General features: G+C 37.7%; 1 protein-coding gene across 4 annotated transcripts in view; it reads right to left on the bottom strand.

Moving 5' to 3' along the window:
• TRPS1 (transcriptional repressor GATA binding 1) overlaps positions 1 to 13,225 on the bottom strand; it is a 252,814-nt gene extending 239,589 nt beyond the window's left edge. Inside the window, exon 1 of one of the 4 annotated variants that reach the window (XM_037892095.2) lies at positions 12,727 to 13,225. Coding sequence is in view for 1 of the 4 variants with exons in the window: in XM_027828561.3 (XP_027684362.1) it covers positions 11,966 to 11,975 (10 nt within the window). In the remaining 3 variants the exon portion in view is untranslated. Of the gene's footprint in view, positions 1 to 11,965; positions 12,083 to 12,726 lie in introns of those variants that run through there. The other 3 variants (XM_037892096.2, XM_027828561.3, XM_007066268.4) reach the window with 3 other exon arrangements.
• Positions 13,226 to 23,824: the final 10,599 nt, after the last annotated feature.

Below are 23,824 nucleotides of genomic sequence, written 5' to 3'. Positions count from 1 at the left end.
CTCCAGACACTGCAGGATTAGATCCTAACTAGGGAAAACTCAGGAAAACAGTAATAAACATTGCATGGTAATCCACAGGAACTTTGGTCCCAATGTAATTTTTTCTGTAGTATCCTATAATAAATGGCATTGTAACATCCGTAATCTCAGCTCGTATATCAGACCTCTTCTCTCTTTTTTCTTTAGGGTTGTAGATTTTCAAAAGAAAACCAGTTATTTTAACGCACAAGAAAGTCACTCCAGTTCTATTCCTGAATGAAAGCAGCACAGTAGCATACTGAAAACTATTATGTACTGTAGTGTGCTGCACAGAGCTATAGCTGACGAGTGCAATTTTTATGGCAGTTCTACTCCGGTAAGATTTCATCTGAAATTCCTTATGACATGACAAAGGAAGTCACAGTTTGCTGGAGAGAAAAAAATAAATAAATAAAAAGGTATGCTGTAACAGTTCTTTATGTCATAATGGATTTTACTATATCCTAGTTCTCTTTCTATTCAGAGAACTAGGATATAGTTCTTTTGGGCAATAAATTCTAAAAATCCAAGAAGGTAAAGCTTATTTAACCATGAGTCTCCTTTCAACCACTAAAATAAATTCCACAGCTGCCACTTTCTTACTCTTTTGACTTTATTTTTTAAGTTCTTTCCCCACTGACAAGCAACTGCTGTCATACTAGATTTCTGAAACACAATTTTTTTAAAATGTCAGTAGTTTAAATTACATTTAGAGGTAAATTTCAAAGTACTATATAGTTCAGGTCAGCCAACAGGTTGTTTTTGTTAATCAAGATATTCACATACACAAGTTACTATTGTTTTCAGACATAAAACTCTGAGAAATTACTAAAGAGTGGTAGAAAACTAAACAGGAAATTTAAAGTCCTGAACAATTCATTTTAACTGCCCCTTAGCTAATGCAGTATTACAATGAATCTCTTATGAAAGTTCATATGACACTGCCATGAACACCAAATGAATCTGTAACACCGGGAACTTAAGGTCTAATAAATCTTACTTTCCATTAGTTTTAAAAATCACAGAAAACAATATTTGAGTTCAGATTCCATATTTCATAACTAGATTATCTATCTAACTGCTACCGCCTGGGACCTGCCATTTGTGAGAAATATTTTCCAGAATGTACTCATGTTCGCTGAGTTGTAAAAACTCCTTTTTTATATAATCCAAAAAAAAGAACAAATTTCCACTCTCAACTTGCTCTCTTTGCTAGATCTCCAAGACACTTTAGAGAGACTGCAAAAGCATAAAAGCATGAAAGTTAATTTAATTAGCACTATCTAGTGCTATAGTCAAGAACATGAAAATAATACATCGATTCCATTAAAGAAACAAAACAAAAAAACCACATTTCCAGGATATTATGCAGAACAATAATAATAATGCATGTGCACTTCAAAAGGATCAATGTCAACTTAAAAAAAAAATCACACTTTGGTCTGATTTTGTTTTTCTGCTCTTGTTACAAATACTGACAATTGCTACAAATTTCAGAGATTAGAGAAAAGTATAGATTGTTCTGTAATTTTTTTCAGTTTGGTTATATTAATAACAAATACATACTTTGTGTACAGTCAGTCACCTTCTCTCCTGACCCGTCATACAAATCGGATGCAAGCAGGATTCAATGGGACTCTGTGAGGGAATTAGGGTCCGCTCACATGGATCCAATTTCAGGGTCAGGGCTTTAGTCACTTTCCACTGTTGCTTGTATGAACTTTTCAAAGAGCAATCAGAGAGATAAAATAAAATAAAATGTGATTCAGAGACCACAACAATTAGCAGGAAGGCTCAGCAGCAGGTGTAGTATGCAAAAATTACTTTTTTTTCAACCCAATTTTGACATTGAGTAGGTTTAAAGTTAACAGTGTCTCTTTAAAGACGATAGGCCCAATTCTGCCAACACTAAGGACCAGTCTTTAATTATGATCTCCTGGTGGACTTTTGTGTGCAGACAAGCCAAAATGCAGGATGGGGCCTTGCACCGTAGTGTTTAGTGATATCAATGAGACTACTTACAATAGTAAGCTTTGTAATGAACAGCAAGAATTTGCAAGATTCAGCCCTAAGTGGTGGTGTTCACAAACTCTAATTTAATTAATGTAATGCCTTGCTTAGAGGGTCAGATTCAGTCATCACTGAAATCAACATAAATTTTCCCACTAGTTTCTATGGGAGCGGAAGCAGGCCCATCATGAAAGAATGCATTTTATCCTTTGCACCAGTTAAACCCCTGCAGTTTCCTGACCAGAACAGGTTAGATTCACTCCTATGAAATCATTCATTTACATTGAGAAAGTCAAACCAAAACAAACACCAAAATCATTACCCTTTTTGCTTTCTCATTAGCAGAGTTGGTGCTGTAAACAACTTAATAGCAGTGATGCAAAATGGACTCTTGCCTAGATTTCTAAACTTTTCCAGAGCTCATAATACCCTGCATTTGATGACATCATAAAACTAACCACTAGTAAAAGTTGGTTTTCAACGTGTTCTACTTTTTCCTTATTAGTCTCTGTGTCAGAATCAGAGTCAGAGCCCAAGTCACAACCCTCCTTAGGTCACATTCAATACTGTAAACTCATTAAGGGCTCAGAAAGAACAATACAAACCCTGGTGTGTTGTAAAAATTATGCAACACAGACTGATTTTAATTTACACATATTTTTAGAATGTATGTGTTGTGTGTTTATACAGACAGGACAGAGAGACACGAATATGAGAGACAGAGACGGAAATGGAGACGCATGGTAACAGAGACAGCAAGGGGTGAAAGAGAGAGCATACCTCATGGAGTGATAAACCTCCTAGATAAAAATGGATAGTACATGATCATTTCTGACTGGACATAAATAAAGCATACTATATTGCACACTGGATCATCACTGAGCCTTACCTTGCATTTTATTTTTCTAAGAGATTTCTGAACTGTTCTTTGCACAAGAAAGATAAGGGCCACCACAGTCGGCACTCTCAACTGAAACTAGAACTTTTTGTTCTCAGTATAGTTTGGCTGCTATTACTTTAGCTTAATTTGGAGGAAAAGTACGATTTAATTTTATATCTCATTGATTATACACAGACGCACACAGATGCATGCACAAAAAGATACGGGTGCACACACTAAATTTTTGGATGTGTAAGAGTTCAGTGTTTGTTTGTAACAAGGTTCATTGCATGACTCAGACATATATTGTTGATACCTTTCATCTAACATTTTTTCCTCATGGCAGGAAATGTGATCTTAATGCTACAAAATTACTTAGGATCCTACAGTATGCTCAACCACCATCTATGGGATTAAATTAATCCATTATGTTAAACTGCTTCATGAATCATACAATATACAAACACAAATGATATAAACTCCATATCAGTAAAAACTGAAAAGCGACTAATTAGATGGCATGAATTTTGGCTCTATGTAAGTCTCCACAGGAAAGCTACTGCGCATATGGTATATGGTTTAGCTCTTGGATACCTAAGAGACTGCTTCTTTCCTTATGCACCATTGTGATCTCTGAAATGTTATGTGGTGTTTCTACTAACAGCCCAAAGATCTGAACTTCTAGAGTTTGGTGGCAAGATGTACAGAATGGAGGACCTTCACCTCTGGAATTCACTTCTCCCATTTATCTAAGAGAGCAAGAGACTATGCAGTGTTGTTGTAGCCATGTTGGTCCCAGGAGATTAAGAGACAAGGTGGGTGAGGTAATATCTTTTATTGGACCAACTTCTGTAGGTGAGAGAGACAAACTTTTGATCTTACAAAGAGATCCTTTTCAGGTCAGAGATGGTTGCCCTTCAAAGGGTAAAGCCAATCTATTTTTCACAGGCTTTTGCCTGAGGACGTTGGGACAGGTAACATTTGGTGTATTTTATTTACGTATTTGGTGGGGGGAGGGAGCACAAAAGTCTCTTTAAATCTGACAATGGTCAGCATGTTATGCATTTGTTTCTAAATTATGTTACTGCAGCCAGTGAATGCCCAACTGGGGTATTTAATTAAACCTCAAAATGAGAAAATAAATGGAAAAAACAAACTGCTTTAAGAGATGCAGATTAAAAAGCTGAAAAAGAAAAATATCTTTTTTATTAACTGAATTAAAGAAGCATCTCTTCATCTCCATGTATGCTTTTGGACGTTCTTCTACAATCTATTTCTACCTCATGGATTTATGCAGATACCAAATCATGGTGCTCTCTGATATATGCTTCAATATCATTAGTATAAGCATTTTAAACAGCATCATATTTTGGTGATATTGGGAATATTCTATCTAAGGAAAATTGCTTCAGTCTTACTAACGCAACTTCAGAAAAAATGTAAAACAGTGTCTGCACAGCATTTTTAAAATGGTATTTAAAACACCAACGAGTAATTCAGTGTTTCTTCACAAGATCAATTAAAAGTATTATTTTTAAAATAATCCTGGCAAAGATACTGACACTTCAATGAGCAGTTTGCAAGGTGTGTGGGGGAGGAGAGATGCACTTTTTTTATTTAAATTAATTGTTTGTAAAAAAAAAATTTATTTTTGGAGCAGCCAAGCAGTGCATTTTCTTTTCCAAGTTTAAATATGCGTTTCAGACTTTGTAAAGTAGGTCGGGAATACCCAAAGGATACACATTTGAAAGCTACAGATAGCAGAGCACACTATTTTGGGCTTTGTATATACACACGCATATACATTATATATAATATAGATGGATAGATCCAATGATTTAAACACATACATTACATCTATACTGTATGTTTCAAGCATATTCAGATATTTACACTGTTAGATCACCTCTCATTTTAGAGCTACGCTGGTGCCAACTGCCAAAAAAAAGTACACAAATCAAAAATATGTTACCTCTGTTCAAACAATGCTGCTGTTCATTATATAATAGAAACTGTCATACTTAATCTCTGAGGAAACCAGAACTGGTAGATTTTTGGACCAGAGGTGGTTTAAAATGGTTTGAGGCAAAACTGAAGCATATTGTTCAAGTAAATCTTGTAGGGGAACATAAGCATAATTGATGAGTTTTTGCATCATCTTCCATAGATTTTTTTCATCTACACCAGTAAACCAAAAAAAAAAAATTGAGATATGAACTCACCATACTAAAATCTTTTTTTTAAAGCACGCGATACTTTTACCATAATTTAGTTTCTCCCTACTTTGAAAGAGACAAAGTGCAGCCTCACTAAACACAGGGGGACAAAAAAAAAACCTTCAAACTTGTAATGATGCTTGAAATTTCAAAATAAACCAAGATTTACAGGCTGATGTTGAGAAACAAATGTCATGGAACTAAAGTTTTCCTTAGTAGTTTTCTTTCCTATCTAAATAATTCAGGCACAAAGATACAGACGAGTGTTTTTCATTTACCACTGACATAAAGCAAAGTGATAAGCAATTTAGAAAAAAGTAACAAACTCTTATCTAAGGATCAGTTTGAAATTCAGATTTTAATTGGACAAAATACTATCTGAAAACCCAATACTCTCCATCAGTAAATTTCACTTACTGGACAGAATCTATTTTACAATGCTAGGACTTCTAGAATTTTTAAGAGTTCCAATAATGAAAAAGAATGTAAAATTATCTGGTTTCATCTCAAATTCCATAAAATGTGCAGTAATCAATCACGCACACACACACACAGGGAAAAGCCAATCTTGCAGCCCTTACTGAAGCGAAAGTCCCACTGACGTCAATGCGTGTTTTTCATGAGTGAGAACTGCAGGATCAGACCCAAAATGTGCTTACGAAGAAGCAAACCTACTATAACAGATTGAATTTTAGTTTAAATATTAAGATTGAGACAAGAAAGTCTGGGGTTTAAACCCCAGGGAGGACAGACATTTAAAGTGTTGCCACTGAATTATAGCTCGCCACATTGGGTGGGGTACCCTGCTGCTGGGTGGAGTGTCTCCCCTAAAGGAAGGAAAAACTGGCACACACTGACTTGGTCTTTGAAAGATTCACCTACTTGCCAACTTATGAAGTCGTACTGACGTCAACTTCGCCAAGGAGTCGGTTGCCTAACTCAGTCCTTTACTGTAGACAGTTCTGCTTGTGTGCAAAAGCCCAGCAGGAGGTGGAAAGGTAATAAAGGAAATGTCAGAAAACTGTAAAATATCCATAATTCCTTACAGGGTATTAAAAAAGAGACCTATAGCAAGTTAAAAGATAACAAGAGGAAAAAATGGTTTATGTTTGTAAGGCATGAAGCTTTAAGTAAATAGTTACAGGTTAGTAGATTTGATTACAAAAACATATATTTAAAAAATTGTGTGTTGGTTTTAAAATGGGGAGGGGGGAATGCTAAGTGAGATACTATACTGTTTTCCCTTCTGCAATGGGCAACTGTTATCATGCCAATCTGACCTTCACTAGCAGGTGTAAAATGTTCCTTTACATTATTAAAATAAATATTCACTGATCTGTCACCACAGATGCGTTTAGCTTATTAATCCCATCTAAACCAAAACAAATCGCTTCTCCAAAAGAAAAAAAAAAAGAAGGATAATGCATCTCAAAAATGCCCATGGGAAAAAGGGGGGGGGGAAATTAAGAAAACAGTTTAAGTTACCGTAACCTGAAATGCACCAGCCATCACAAAGAGCAATTGGAGAAATCCAGCAGAGCTCAGCAGGAAAGATTTTTAATAACAGATTGAAAAACAAGAATAAAAATAACTGCATCAACAGGGCCTTTCTTCCTCAGGCCACAAGCCCGTTTTTACTTGAATTTGAAAAAAAATGTCAGTTTGGCCACTAAAACCAATCCAGAACATTATTAAAAGTTAAAAGCTACCAATTACTTCTGTCTGTTCTTTTAAAGCAAAGTTTGGCATTACGTCAGTTGGTTTAAAGAAAACAAGAGAGAGAGAGAGAGAAAGAGAAGGAGAGAAAGTTTCCTGCTTGTATAAATTAAACCACCAGGGAAGGTGTCTAGCCACTTGTAAAGCATTTATTGCAGGTTTTTAAAGGGCTAGTAACATTTCAAAAAAAAAATTGTATTAAATAACTTTAGGAGAAAAACGATTGATCTGAGCTTTGAAAAAAATATACTTACAATAAATCAGGTTTACATCAACAACAGCTTTGGAATCAGAAAATGACTTTTAATAAGAGTAAGCATGATTATTCAAAATTTAGGAACAGATCATTTTGATTTAATTTTTCTACTCCTCCAACCTGAGCATAGGAAATTTCTATAGAAGTTAATGGGATGGTGCCCAGGCAGATCTAGACAGAAATGTCCTATCAACATTATTTTTCAAAGCTACAGAATTTAAAAAGAATATTTTTTTCTACAGGTTTCTTAATCATCCTATAGAATTCTACAGCAGGGATATAATTCTCTACTACAATCCAAAGGATAATGATAAAAAAACTGATAGAAAGATTAGCATTTTCTATTGAATTTGATAGGTCTTTTCCATCAGTGATGTTACTATGTTTTAAGGAGAACTTTTAAGGCACCAGATCAATGGCACAGAAAATGTGTCAAGTAAAGACAGATATCAAACAAAATTTCATGCCCACAACTCTGCCAGTTCACCTAAATGACAGTCTTCACATCCCTTGTGATGCCAGACCAGGGCCTCCTCTAACTATGGCCTACACATCACGTGGAATGGTGTTCAGTTGTGCAATGTTTCTGTGATGTGATAAAATGTCCACTACAGACTGAGTTGAGACCAACGTATTTATTCCACCATTGCCCTGCATCTAATTTGAGCCTTGGTCTGCAGGGTTGAAAAGCTAGTGCACTACAGCATTTTTTTAAACTGTCATTTCTTATGTTCTGGGCAATAATACAACCGGCTAGTAGTTCAATTTTGATGGCCCCTTTAATGATTAGGCGCAAAGCAACATCAACAAATTAATGCTAAACACAATCTGAAAAGGGTTGTTACAGGTCCTGCACTTGTAAACATTTTATCATATAATTGTGTAATTCTACCTTAATCCTCTGTGTCATCTGATATCACTCAATATGTGTTTTTTAATTAGAAAAAACACAATGTAAAAAAGCAGTGCTTATAAAGGTCTTTTGTTACAAGTCTTTTTCTTCATACACTGACCTAAACTGAACGTATCTTTACAGTAATCAGAAGATCTTCTCTTTGGGTCCAGGTTTATCTACCAAAAGTCAAATCATAACCTTACTATCCCAATACATGATACTACTAAACAAAATAGTCATTCTCCTCCTTCTTTAGGAGGATAGGAAAGGGCACGTTTATATATATTACGGATAGACAAAAATAGGAAGACCTGGACCAGATATGCAGTAATTAACGCCTCTAAAGGTCAACAGGCAGTGATATTTATACAACAGAAGGGTGCAAAATATGCAGGTTTTAGTATTAATCATCAATATTTCCTTGTTACCTGAGAACTTTACAAAGTCTCAAAAATGAAATGACGAGCCTATGAAACGTTTGCTCTTTTCCTTTACGCCTGTTGTACCTTCCTGGTTTTATCAATCACATTTTGACTTGTGAAGTCAAATATTTCTGACAGAAATGCCTGAGTTTGTAGTTGCCAAGACTGCCAAAAACCGATCCAGACTACCTCACGAGTTGTGTTGAGGAAACTAAATTAAGCAAGGGCAAACACCAACTGGAAAGTTGTCAATTTACTGAATGAATGGCTTCATTTTACACACCAGTAGAATATCTTCATCGGAATATTTCAGTTCAGGGCCAATACTTTTATTACAAGGTGGTCCTTTGTTTTTTACTGAAACAGTATTAAAAATGCAATTTACTTCCATTTTACTTTCCGCTAACAAAAAGGACTATTAGATTCCCAACCTCTCTTGTTCAAAAATATGTAACCATAAGCTTTCTCACAATATTATATTTGGTGCTACTCACAAACCTGTATTAGAGACATACTGCCATTGTGGCTACAATTAAGATCTGATCATATTTCCATTTAAATTATTATATTAAAATACTGGCAGGAGTTTATAAGTTAGACAGATATTCTATGCACACCATCAAACTTCAGAACAAAAGTTGTCAGATAAAGAGCAATTTTTAAAAATACTCAACCTATGTTTGTCATTAAAATTTAGGATTTTTTTAAAAGTGTGTTCGCTATTTTAAAAAAAAAAACTTTTTCACACTCCTATAACTTAAAAAAAGTTTTCTTTTTTCCTTCAAAATAATTGCTCCATAAAGTACTAATAGAGTTAATTTCACATTAACAGAAAGTAATTATTCAGTGTCTGAACAATGCTTTGAAAATATAAAGCACTAAGTGTCAACCAGTGTTAAAAATATAATTTGGTTGAAATTGTGAGATTTAAGAAACAAGCGCTGCACTTATGCAGAAATTGCATTCTACAGAGATTTTTTACGGTGCTTTGATTAATACAGAATTATAATATATAAATACATTATTCTTCATGCACACTCATAGCATACATGGTAGAGGGCATGCTAAGAAGTTTATTAAGAATGATACGAGAATGATAAAAAATCCTTTCTACAAGGATCCATGTAATCATATAGAATATGCTCTGTTGATGGTAAACACATAAGTTAGCTCAAAAAGGCTCTAAAAAGCCATCAAATAGTTTATGCCATGAATACATTATAAAAAATAAAAGGAAATCTTGGCTTACTTGTACATACATTACCAAGACCCAAGAAGCCTCAGATCTCAGAGCTTGTTAATAAGACTTTAAATTTTCCTTTATTAACATTACAATAAAGTAAAAAAATAAACCACACACACGCGTACAAAATCTCCAGATAATATGCAAAGTCTGAGTGAGAGCATCCTAAGCAAAAATGCAAACTTAAAGCTGACGAAACTTTGTACTGAGCACACTTCGTTGTGCGTCCCTATACACAAGTAGTTTCAAACAGAGTGAAATTATTCTATGCCATATAAACTCCGTTTTTCAGGCGCAACAGGATGGATTATGAACCAAATGTTCTTCTCATCTGAATTCCCTCAATCATGTAAATTTAAGGCAGAATCTTGATGTGCTATGTTTTAGAGGTTAGTTGTAAGGTACTGGTACTCTAATGCAGTACAACATCGGTGATTATATGTGGCTTACTGAATGATCTATAGCTTATCAAAAATTACGTATATGTATCTTTATCTTTTTAAAATAAAAATAAGCCTTGTCTGCTTTTTTTGCTTTTTTTTTAAAGAAAGAAGTGTTCTCTTGTTTGGATTAATGATGTTATTAACAATCTTTCACTCAGTAGTTAAAAAAAATCTTTCAAAGTGTTGATATCATTTCCAGACAGTCTTGTCAGCATCACAATTTACAGGAAATAGTTGATGTTCTCAAATAAGCCCTGTATTTACTCATAGAGCTACAGTACTTAAAAAAAAAAAAAATCCTCACTCTCTTGGAGTTTGTTTGTTGTTTGGGGTTTTTTAAAATGTCACTCTGGTGGAATATCTGAGAGAGCTCGCTAACCCAACACACGTATTGGTGAACATGAGGAAAACACTGACTGCAGCTCAGAAAAAACTACTGTAACTTTTATTCTCATTTTGTCCACGTCAGGAACTGGCTCTTACCACTAACTTTCCTTTGCTGCCCCTTGCATTTTTAACTCTGGCAGTCTTTTCTAAATGATCAACTTTTCCTAAAACCAACAGCAAAGTAACATGATGCCACCAAGACTCATAGGTTTCCGCGCAGTTGAAGAAGACAGCTAAAATGGCAAAGGGCTTGATTGCTCTTTATACTTTTACTAAATGAAATGAAAACCAGGTTGTTATTAATATTTTTGTTTCAAGTAGCATCTACAATGTGCTGTGCTGTACGAACTGCTTACAGTCCATGCCCCAAAGAGCTTACAGTCATTATATTAAAAAAAAGTATTTTCCTCCCACACCCTCTCTGCTTTGTTCCCTGGCATTTATCATTTCATTCTCCTACCAGATAGTGTATTTGCATTTGCGAAGGGGATGGAATTAAGAGATGTCTTCACTTTAACTCATGGTTTATCCCCACATTTTTCAGTGCACCATGCCTTCCACGCACTTTAGAGATTTGACATTTGTGGATGGAGAATGTCTGATTCTTTTTAAGTTAATGGGCCACTCTATTCCTTCAAAAATAGTGTATGAGAGTCCTGGAACATTAAAAATCATGTTATTTGTAATAAAGAAAAATAAATTAAACATACCAAAATGTCAAACCGAGGTGCTACTTAATGAGCTGCTCAAGTCACAAAACAATTCTACACTGAAAAATAGCCCACAATGCTGCTGAAGTCCCGCAAGTTTGTGGGTCTTTCTGGAGAATCAATTCTGAGTGCCAGGGTCCTCTTTCCCTGGGTCCACTTCCCATGCCCAGTGATCACAGGCAGGAATCAGGCAGAGAAACTCAGAGAGAGAGAGAGAGAGTTTGTACAGCCCACCAAACACCAGTGGGCCACCTTCCTGCACCCTGGAGCTTTTAAACAAGCCACACATTACACACACACACACACACATCTCCCCCCACACATACACACATCCCTACCTCATCATCACCACCACACTTTCCTCTCCAGAACTATTAGGAAGTCTCTCCACGTCCCCATTCATGCAGACCTTTCAACAACAAACAACAACAACAACGTCACACAGATCCCAAATGGAGACGTAAAAAAATAAAAAGTGAGACACTAGACAAAGTTATGGCAACCCTGGCCGGAGCTCAGCGTAGGGACTCAACTCTGAGAGCACAACTTTGCCTTTAAGAGGAAAAAGTTTTACGTCTCTCTCTGTACTCTCCGATTTCCTTTTTTAAAAAACCACAGACACACACACACACACACACACACAGAGCATGTCGCCTTTTCCCCTTGTGTGACGGGAACGGAGCCCCCTCGGCTCATGCCCACACCCCCCAGCCTCCCCTGGTGGATCCCCAAGACCAATGAAAAAAAAAAAAGTTTGCCCCAAACTTACTACTCTTCATGATGGTCTCTCTGTGCCCCGCTTGTCATGATTCCCATTAAAACTTCCAGCAGCAGCAGCCAACACTGTGCGACTGCGGCTCATCGGATGCAAAATCTCTTTGCTCTTCTTCTACTTCCACCGCCCCCCCCCCCTTCCCCTCCCCTCCAGCGCCCCGATGGTGGGGAATGAACAATCAGAGCGATAAGAAGTAGCTACACGTACGGGAGGAGGCGAAGGGAGATAGCCCTGGAACTGCCCTCCCCGCCCCCCCCTTGGGTAAATAGAAGGCGAGAGTCTTAAAACAGAGAAGGGGGTTGTTCGCCCTGCTCTCTTCGGTGGCTGAACTTGACCCTCCTCCTGACTCCAGAGGGGCTACTGCAGTTTTGAAGTCGCCAGTTTCCAGCGATCACACATGGCTTTGACCCTCCAAAGAAGGGAGGAAAAAAAATGCACCCAACCCCGCCACCCCCACCCCCCCTCCAGCCTGTGAAATCCGAGAAGTCCCCGCTTCCCTCTGGTTTTTTAACCTCCCCCCTGCTTTGTATATCTGTGTGTGCAAAGAAACTCACTTTTAAATCCCCCAGTCCCCCCTTCCCATTGCGCACACACAGCACTTAGCACAGAGCAACACACTTACCACATACGCAATATCAACAGACGTAGCAGGAAGGCCTCCCCCCCCATCCCCATACACTTTTGTTGCTGATCTCCCCCACCCCTCGATCTGTGTTCTTCCCAGCCCGCCCCCGATCTCCCCCACCCCCCCTTACCTGTTGATTAATCGGCAATAATAATCTCAGCAGCCTGAAAGATGGTGGAGCTGTGGTTTGAGCCATGAACCGTCTTCTGTTGTTTGCAGAGTTGATCTTGGATTATTTGGGGGCAGTAGGAGGGAGAGAAAGAAAAAAAGCGAGGGGGGGGGGGGAGAGGTTCTCCTGCCTTTCCCCCTCTCCCCCTTGCCCCCCTCTTTATAGGGAGAGAGAGAGAGAGAAAGGGAAAGAGAGCAGGGACCTGGATGTGCCTGGTGTGTTTATAAAAGAGGAGAGAGAGAGAGCGAGCGAGGAGAGAGCCTGGGTCTAGTGGAACAACAAGCCCCCAAAGGAGGAGAGGAGGCGGCTTTAGATTGCAGGAAGATCAGCTCTTTATCAGAAATGTTATCGCTTGTCAGGACCTCAGTCTCCGAGCATTACGTCAGTTTCAAGACACCAACACTATTAATATCAAAGGAGCCTTAGCAGAGAAAAGCGCCACCCCGGCCTGAGAGCCCTTAAAGAGACAGTACAGGCGTCCCCACAGTGCTGCTCTGATCAGCCTCCTCCTCCAGCCAGGCAGCAGCAGCGGCCACTGGGGAATAGGCGGCTTTGGAATAGACCAAGTCATTCAAAACTTTTTTTAAATAAAGTAAATTAAATTAACCTTTATGCGGGACGCTCTAGCGTGGGGAGCTTCGCTGAGGAATGGACTCAGCCAGGCAGATCACATCCTTGGGAAAGTTTGAGAGGGAAATAGCCTCTCTGGTAGTCCGGATTCTTAATAGTTGTTATTTATTAATAATTGTGTGTTCATGCTGCTGGTCTTTTCTCAGCTTTTCTAAAACTGCACAAGATTTGTGCCCGACTGCGCTATGTAAAGGCATCTGCAGCTCTCAACGTTTTCCTTTCATTTTGATCCAGTACAAAGGGAGAGAAAAACAACTGGAACTTTTTCTAAGTTGGGGGGCAGAGGGGGGAAATAGTAGGAGGCATGATAGTGGAGTGCCCTGATCTGTGCAAAGGACAGCTCACTTAGTGGGATCAATTTCTAATAGCCTTAATTAATATTATTAATTATTATTATTATTTTATTTGTATAGAACTGACAATACCACACTGTGGTACAAGGCACAAAATATATAGTCCATGCCCCCAAGATCTTACAATCTAAATAACACAAACACAAAGTAGGCAAGATTTACTGAGAAGTCTAGACTAGTTTATTATTATTACAGTATCATATTATTTCTCAGTTTTCAAATTAATACAAACCATTATTGGTTCTCTGTGCTACCAGACACAGGACAATCCCAACCCTCTTTTCTGATAGTTCTTCACACTTTTCTATGTCTATACAGAATCTTTTAAATTAAAAAGTCAGATTTTTCCCATACCATGAATTGCCAGAAGTCTGCATATGATTGTATGGAAAAAAAAAAAAAGTCTAAGGAGAAGCAATACATAAACGGTTCCTGTGAAAGGATTTTAAATCCCAAATAGAGTAGGCATTAAAAACTATGTAAACATTTGTTGGGCATTTGGACACAATTTCTGCAGTTAGGTGACTTTATGTGGCATGTTTTTATGCCAGTCATTTTCAATTAATTTCATACTAAAATATACACATTCTGGATTTTTGCAACTAACAATACATATAATTCAAGTGAGAAATTGAAAAAAAGAGTTATGTCATTAAAATATTAGTTAGAGATTAAGTTATTTCCCACAAAATGTGTTTCACATAGCATAATATTTGCCTTACAATTTTATTTTCAGGGAAAACTTAAGTATCAAACAAAAAAATTTCAAAGATACAAACTGAGGTAAAGTAAAACTCCTGTTGTAAAGTGTATGCCATTTTCATCCACTTTTCTAGACCTATATATTCTTCATTTATGTTTAGTATAATATAATGGCAGATTTGTAAAGTAATTGCTCATGTAAATCACCTAATAACACATTTCCCCCTTAAGTTCTTTTGTAGGGTTGCCTGATAAGGCACTTTATGAATAGAAAAACAATAATTCATGTACAAGAGGTGAACTTGTCAGGCTGAAAAGGATAAGTAAAATATAGTTCCACGATGAAGCATCCTGTACCTCCCTGGAAAGAAGAGAAGAGAACTGATATATTGTGTGTGGGATTTACCATATCCCCATCAGCGGAAATTCATTTTGGAACAGTTATGTTTTTATATGGAATGCAAAGAAAAGTAATTCCAAAATCTTCAGTAAAATTTAAAGTCTGTTACTAATGACTACCTATATACTTTAGTGCCAGAGCAGTTTAGTGTAGCACATCACTAATGTGCACAGTAAAAGTGCTTTCTGGGAAGGCAGATTTTCACTTTTTTGTAAAGCTGCAAATGTAACTGCTGAACTTTAATCAAAGAGGCAAGGTATAGAATCATTTTCACAAACTTTTGCTCATTATGTACTATGCTGAGAAATAATTAATCCATTCAATTTAAATTTGTTCTCAGGTCTACGTAATGTAGATTTTTTACTAAATTGACTAGTCTTTCTGATCTGACCTATAAGTCCAGTATATAAACAGTTAAAACAAGCAGGTACACTTGGCTGATAATTTGGCTAAACATCCTATAAGATGGGCTTGAATGGAAAATATTTAAACAAGGGTTATTTCCCTTTTGCTTCTTTGCTCTATTGTGGCTTATTCAATTAATGGCTTTTATTTTAAAAGGAGAAATAATAACACACACACACACACACCACCTTCAGTCCTATCCCTGCTCATAAGACAGGTGAATGCAACTTTCCCTGACTTTAAACTACAAGAGATAAAACATTTAAAAGTTTGGTAACAATGAAAGTACATGCTTCAACAAGTGTAAACCTTTAAGATTATATACACGGCTTTTTTCACCTGCAGAAAACCTCACTAGAAAATAAGGATGTTCATTTTTAAATCACATGAAAAGATATAGAATGACAGGTAAAGGTGTTCTGTATTTTTAGAATGAAATAGTAAATGCACAGGTCATAAACTGCTAGAATAACAAATTGCTTTTTCATTATTTAAAATAGGAAGCTTTAGTGAAACACTGTATTGCATAGAAAAGTGCTATAGTATCTTGTAATGAAACATTCTGCATTTCAAGTAAAAATAAAGCAGATCAAGACATCAATATCAATCTGTTTATATTAACCGAGATCTGTAGAGAACTTAATAAAAGCAAAAATATTTTCATAAACTTTTTGACGCAAATTATTTATTTATGAAATTATTTACAAAGAAAAATTTTACCTCATGCTTTAGATACGTTGCATATGCTCATGATTGACACAATATGTTCAGGCTCAAAGGCCCGTATAGCTTTTTTTTATCCTAGGAGGAATATTTCAAAACAACCAACTAATTCATGAGGTCATACAGTAATTGTTTGACAGTTGTTTTTAATATAGAAAATAAGCTATGTATATTGTTTTCCTTCAAATATTTGTTGATTTGTTGTTATAATCCTTGGACATTGACATGGCACAAATTGCATTAGAAGAAATATTGAAGATTTCTTTTCATTTATTATCTTCTGCTGTCAAGCATATGCAAAACCATTTAGAGCAACTTTTATTTTGTGTTATTTGAAACCTACATTCTATGTGACAGTAGGTAGTTGTTGAAATAAGGAGTCTGTGACATATAAAAACTGAAGCAGAAATGAAGGAAAAATAGCAAAGCAAGAAAATTTAGAGAATGTGCTGTTGTCGCATCAGAAGCATGAACAAAGTAATTTCTAAATAAACCTCCATTTTTTACACTCAAGCACATTCTCCACTGAGGGAGAATAGAAAGGCTAGTCACAGTAGCTTCTTGAAGGAAAAAAAGTATAAAAGTCATTATTTATCGAGATGACATAACATGCCATTTATTCCTTTAAAAAATTTAATGTAGTTTTTCTTTTCTTGTAGTTTATTCTGTGTAGATACAAAGAGGGATTACCAGTTAAGCACAAGCATACTTGTTTTACAATTTCAGCCTTTTAGTGCATAACTTACTTACTTAAAATACGAGATCCTATAATCACAATGATTCTACCTGATGGAACATGCATTTTAGAAATATAATCCAACTGTTTACCCTAACACGTCATAAATTGCAATTCTTTACAAAAATCTCAGAGATTGACATACATTGCTCTTAAATGCCTGCTGCTTTAGCACACATCATCAAGAAGGTATTTCTGTATTATTCTCCCTCCAGTTAGTAGTATATCACATGAATGCTAAAGTCCATTCACTTTTACTGTCTTTAGTAGTGAACATTTTGAGAAGCATTATCTTAGGAGTCTGGGGAACTTCAGTGAGAGTTTCTTGGGAATATAAACACCATAATTTACAGAATTTCTGCATACCTACTTCATTTCTTTTCACAACTTTTGTCACATGAAATCCTAGCATCTCATCAGGGAAGTTCTGTCCTTTTTTTACATAGGTAATGAGTCCATTTCTAAACTTCCAGTTGTACACTAAAGCATAGACAAAACTATCACTGATTTCAAAAAGAACAGGATTGGGGACCATAATTAGGTGGTGTAAATGCTTCTGAAAAGAGTTTGTGCACAGTGATAGATGGGATAGCACTAGGGCTAGCCAGTGAAATATCCTGCAACAGAAGCATGAGAATAAAATGGCATGATCCCAGGTTCAACAAATGTTTTCTAAGGGGACTGGATATCTGGTAATGGGAAATGGAGCCTTTCACTTGAATGTCACCATTTTAATACAGGCCAAGCCAGTGATGGAAAATCATTAACATCTGGTGGATGTTTGGTAGCCTTGTACGTTGCACAGTAGAAAAATGTCCACCTCAGTACATCACCACCACAACTAGCCCAGTCACCACCTGAATACACCATCTCTCTTGTCAGCAGTCTTCATGGAGATACCATAGATTATAAGGCATGAAGACCCAACTACCCTTTCATGCCAACAGGTGGTTCCTCCAAATCATGGATGAGGAACATTGTCTGGGCAATATGGAGTACTGCTGTTATCCAGGCTTCTATGTAGGTAGGTAGGTAGGTAGATACTCCTAAAATTATCTATCACCTTCCACTATTGTGAAATCTACTGGAAAATTAAAAACAGGAAACCCCAAACTCCTCAAAATCATTTACATATAATAATACTTACAATTATATAGATTTTGATTTAAAAAACTCCACAACAGAAGGGTGCTCAACTGAGGCTCTGTGCGCCCTTGACACATATATAATAGGTTATATCAATTAATATATCCATTAAAGAAACAGCAGCACTTTTCCTTCCCATAACTCAACCATACACTGAACTAATCTTTGGTCGGCAGCCCAAAACAATTGGAGCCCCTTCCCTCCTGCCATCATTTCCCACCAGATAGAAACCCTACCCCAACTGCCTCAGCCCCTGCTCCATGTACCCATTCCAACATATGGGCATTGCTCCACCTCCAAAGGGTTAAAATGGGGCTGGTCCAAAATCCATTTAAATAATTGGAAAGACTCCTGTTGACTTAGGGAGCTGTAGCTCAAGCCTCTATACATACATTTTTCACCTTCCTTATGAAGGTTCACTGATACAAAGTTAAAGTGTTGCTATACTAAATCCCACTACATTTGCTCCAAATATAAAGTCACCACTCCATACAATCAAACTGTTTGGCTCCCATGGAGCCAGAAATACAGCTACTTTTTTTCTCCATGCTATAGTACATCCTACACTTTTCCTTCATTTTATTTCTTGTAAATAGATTTTCCATCTAAGACTGCTCACCCAATCCAACTCTTACTTTATTTTAATGCAAAAAACAATGTGGTCGACTCTAAGCAGCACATTTTCATTTCAGCAAAGATTTGTTTACAAAGCTTGTGATGTGAGATCTCTGTTTAAGTTTAGGAAAGAGAAACATCTTTCAGATACTTGTATTTCACCTTGCAATAAGTACATCCTCCACTCCAATAACAGTGTCACCTGTCTACCTATATTATATAACATAGAAGTACCATTAGAAATTGCACATATACACACACATGTATTAGTAAAATTTACCACAATATTTCCACTATTTCCAATTGTAAATATAAGGAATAATGCAAGTCACACATAAAGGCCAATGAAGTCATGCTATAAATGTTAATTTTTCAGTGGTCTCTACTATATGTACAATAAGTAAAAACAGAAAACATGGACATTTTTGCAATCAATGCACCTATGTTCTTAGAAGTGCTTTCAACCACAAAAAACCTGTAGGAATCCACTGTGACTGCACTTTTAAAAATCTACTATTGCTTTTATAAAGGTAAGGGCCTGATCCTGCAAACAGTAACTAAGAGGCACAGTACTTCCTACCACGAACAGTTCCACTTTGCTAGGATCTGATCCAGTTGTTCCACTGAGTCAAAGCATTTTGTGCCCAATTCACAGCTGCCACAGATCTCCTTTGTGTCAGCTATATTAGAGCACAGCAACGGCACGTTCCATAGTGAATTCCCCAGTGCAAGGATGTCCTGGCACAGACAGCATTTTAAAGTTGGGTAGGGGGCGTATCAGGGGCATATCCCCTGTGACTAGGACTGTGCGCTATGCAATGGCCTATAGGGCTTCCTTAACATATGCCAGATCTGAGTCTGCCTTTGGTAGGCCCATAATCAAAGAGGCACAAGCTGTCTCCCTCTGCCCTCACACTGGGCTCAGCACTAGCACAGGAATGAATTCAGGCCCCAAAGCTGGGAGCTTAAACTAGTGTCTCATCTATCTCACTTTGTTAGAACTTGGGCAATCAGGTTTCTTATATGAATGTATGTAATGATATTAACACTGAGGCCAGTTGGCTCTTTGATATAACTCATGTACTTTATTTGTGAAGTAACAATGTCAATGCCTTTTGGTAACTAGTACATATTTGTACTAAAAACAGTACATATTTGTATGCTATCAACTAGGGCCAAGCCGTCCTCAATGTGGACTACTCCTGAATTTGGATTCCGTTACCTTCCCCTTGGGGGACCAGATTGCCCTACAGAATAGACAGGAACCCTTTATCCCTGCTTCTGTTCTTCTTCCCAATTCCTCCTGCAAGTGCCCCCGGCTCTCACTGCCCTGGAACCCATCCCCACTCCCACACAAAGGGTTTCGCTGAGCAGTGGGGGAATGAACCAGTTAATGTTGTAAGATCAATATTAATTTGCACCTGGAAACGCATTGGGTGGAGAGGCAGATCATGCCACAGATAATAGCTGAGTCCCTTGCCTTGTCTGGTTCTTTGCCCATAGAACCTGAATCCCACAGGGGGGTGGACGAAGGCATTCTCCACTCCTAGAAACAATCCTCCCTCCACCAGCACTTCTCGCAGAAAACAGAGGAGTGCACTTGGCCTACAGTTACCGTATGACATGCTAAAATATTTAGATGTTAGACTCCTTATTTAACACAGACCTGAAATGCCCTTCACAGACTGGTAAAAGAGCTGGATTATTCTGACCATCTGTCACGCATACTATCCACTTTTCCATTGAGAATTTACACAAACAAGGCTTAAAAAAAGCCTACAACAACAAAGACCCTGTGTTGCAAAGCAAACCACTGATATTGTTTGCCACTAACACACTGAACTGGAGATCTTTAGCTGTTTTAGAGTCAGAGAACTGTATTAAAACTATGTGCTAAATGCCATCTAAAATACTTAAATGCTCGTAAGTAAAACAAAGTATGCTGTCAATGCCTTTATTTTTGCAAAAGGGCATCTTTTTGTATGCAGGTAATAAAGTCTAGGCGTTTGGGTTTTTGGTGTTGTTTGTTTAGCTGGATAATTTGGAAAACAAATCAGAAAAACTAAATATAGAGAATTTTAAGGTTATGTTTAAGCAGGAGCTATGTGATCCTCAAAGCCCTGTAGCCCCGCATGCAATAATGGTCGCATAAATTAAAGTGGAGAAGCATCCCATGAGAGTGCTTACACAGTTATCCAACTTCTCTTTGCCAGGGGAGGAGTTAGAGACTTCCCCCCGTCCAACTAGCCAAGCAAGGGATATAGGAAACAAGTGCCTGCCATGATGTGCCAGTGCAGAAGGAATTATTATTTGTTAACCCACAGAAGATGCGCTTGTTCCTGTACAACACAAAATGAAGACAGCCCCTACACTGAGGAGGTTACAATCTCCAGAGAAGACATGGAGAAGATTGTAAAGTCTTGTGGAAAGAATAATTTGAAATTCTGTATTTTAATGTTTGGTTTGGTTTTTGTGGGCACAGTGGAAGAATTGAATCTGTAGGAGGAGAATCAGAAGTGACATGGAGATGGCAGTGGCTTGGTGAAATGAGATGAGAAAGGTGTTCCAATCTTAGGGAGTGGGGTAGAAAGAGGCAGAGACCTAGGAATGGGGATGCAGAGAGGTGACCCAGTGACATCTCCCTGGAGCTGCCAGCCAGGGAAAAGAGACAGTTGGGGAGAAGGGGTACCTTGGAGTAAGAAGCCCGCCCCTTATGGCAAAACTCATCCAGCAATCATTCACAATGTACAAGGGATAACTTTTATTTATTTACATAGGCAGGGGAGGGCCATGTTCTCTGTACCTCCCTCATGCCCTGCTGCCCCGATACTGGAGCTGTGCCAGTGTTACAGGAGCCTGACCAATGAGGTCGTTCCTAGGCACACAGCGCCAGCATGGGAGAGAGAATGAGTCAGACAGACTCAAAGGACTCCTTGGGAAGAGCTCATGCATATGTTTTTTGCTTCCTCTGCACTTACCTCCGAATGGACCAAGCCAGGTTTCCCAGGTATAGATTGGCCAAGAGTGCAGATGGGCGAACTGGGCTTTTTTGGCCCAAGGTATACAGCGAGAACAGAACTGAGTATTTAATGTAGAAAACTATATTGCTACAGAATTAAAAAGTTAAGATTTTCATTACACTGAATTAGGGAAGTTCAGAGTTAAGGTTCCCCCATCAATATATTTCTGCTTCATTTAATTAAAAAATAAGGTCTTTAATTAAATGGGTCCAAAAGAGCTAAGAGACAGCACATGAAATCAGTGTTTATTTTCTTCTCCTCATTCTGTACGAAAGATATATCAGCATATTTGAAAAATGTGGTAATCTGCTAAATGCTAGACTTATACCCCTCTGGCTATATAAAATGGGGGCAGGCAAAACGTAAACAGTGCCCACTCAGCTGATTTACACAGACTTATTGGAGCAGCAGCTTAGGAAAAAATCCATTTCCTTCCTAGTAAACTGTATTGTTTGCTGACTAATATGTTCTCTTACCTAGTAAGATACATAAGGCCATAACCCATCTCCTGAACACAACCCAAGTGCACAGGTTTAGTGGAAAGGTTCTTCACATGGGCTCCTCCTCCCAGCCAGAAAGATTCTACATACTCGCTAGTGTATCTCAGACCACATCCATATTAAAGATACTTTTATATAAGCATCTCACCAGACTGTGAGGACCCCTAACAGAGACAGAGCTCCTGCAACTGGACCTGTTTTTATCACAGCGGTAAAGACGCTAGAAGCCAATGGGGTCTTGTCTCATGCATGCTACTGCTCTCTGCTGAACCAGTGGTAACACTAGTGGGATTTTTTTTTTATTTTCTGGGTTGCCATGGCTTATTTTTAGGAATGGAAATGATAGCTGCTGAGGTTCCGTCAGCCTCCCTCATCCTTAATCTGCCTCACCCAGTACATGGTGCTGTCCCTCACAATGTACAGGAGGCTCCAGGAATCCTGGCCTATTTGCAGAGCAGAAGGGTCCACTATGCCCAAGGAGGATGAATGTGGCAGAATTTGACCCTTAATGGCCTGATGCAAAGCTCACTGAAGACAGTGGGAGTCTTTCTACTGATTTTAAAAGGGTTTGGATGAGGCCCTAAGTTCCTACTCAAATGCTCGTATGAAAGGGAGTTACATTTGATGAGCTCCAAACTGTCTGTCTTTTATACAATTAAAACATCAACCTTAGCATTCACTTTAAAAATTCGTATTCATGTAATGTTGTTATTTGCTAAAACAATCCAAAGAGCAGAAAAAGTGTGTGTGTGGTGTATATATATATGAGAGAGAGACAGACAGACAGACCAGAAGGGACCATTACGATCAATCTGACCTTCAACATAACACAGGCCCAAGAATCTCACCTAGTAATTTCTCCATCAAGCCTTTAAATTCAGTTTGAATTATAGTATATTTGTATAAAGATGGTCAGTTTTGATTTAAAGACTTCAAGTGATGGAGGATTCACCACATCCCTACATAAGTTGTTGCATTGGTTAATTACCCTCAGTGTTAAAAATTTGAGTCTTATTTCTTGTTTGAATTTGTCTAGCTTCAGTTTCCAACAACTGAATCTCATTCAACCTCCTTCTGCTAGATTAAAGAAAGTCATTTGTGATCACACATCTCTCTCCCGTGTAGTTACTTGTAGACAATGATCAAGTAACCTCTTATCCTTCTCTTGGATAAAGTAAACAGATATGAGGCATATTTTCCAGAGCTTGAATCATTCTTATTGCTCTTCTCTGAAGTGTTTCCAATTTGCCAACATCCCTTTTGAAGTGTGGACACCAGAACTGGTTGGTCTCCTTAATGCACAGAGGTAATACAACTTCCCTACTTTTACTTGATATTCCATTGCTTATACATCCCAGGATCACATTTGCCCTCTTAGGTATAGCATTACTCTGGGAGCTCATATTCAGCTGGTTATCCACCATGATCCATAAGTCCTTTTTAGAGTCACTGCTTTCCAGGCTACATTCCCCCATCTGATAAGGGTGATCTAATTCTTTGTTCTTCAACGTATGACCTGGCATTGGCTGTGTTTAAAAGCACGTTGTTAAGTGATGAATCCGATGAAGTGAGCTGTAGCTCACGAAAGCTCATGCTCAAATAAACTGGTTAGTCTCTAAGGTGCCACAAGTACTCCTTTTCTTTTTTCTTTTTTGTTGTTAAGTGAGCTCACATTACCATGCAATCCTGATCAGTCTCTATGACTGACCTGTCCCCATCATTATTTAACACTCTAGACATTTTTTGTATCATTTACAAATTTTAACAGAAATTATTGTGCATTTTCTTCCAGATCATTGATAAAGATATTGAACAGCATTAGGCTCAGA

Source organism: Chelonia mydas, chromosome 2 (assembly GCF_015237465.2).
Source record: "Chelonia mydas isolate rCheMyd1 chromosome 2, rCheMyd1.pri.v2, whole genome shotgun sequence".
NCBI classification, from domain to species: domain Eukaryota; kingdom Metazoa; phylum Chordata; order Testudines; family Cheloniidae; genus Chelonia; species Chelonia mydas.
Note: the sequence above shows the minus strand (reverse complement) of the source record. Positions and strands in the feature narration are given on the sequence as shown.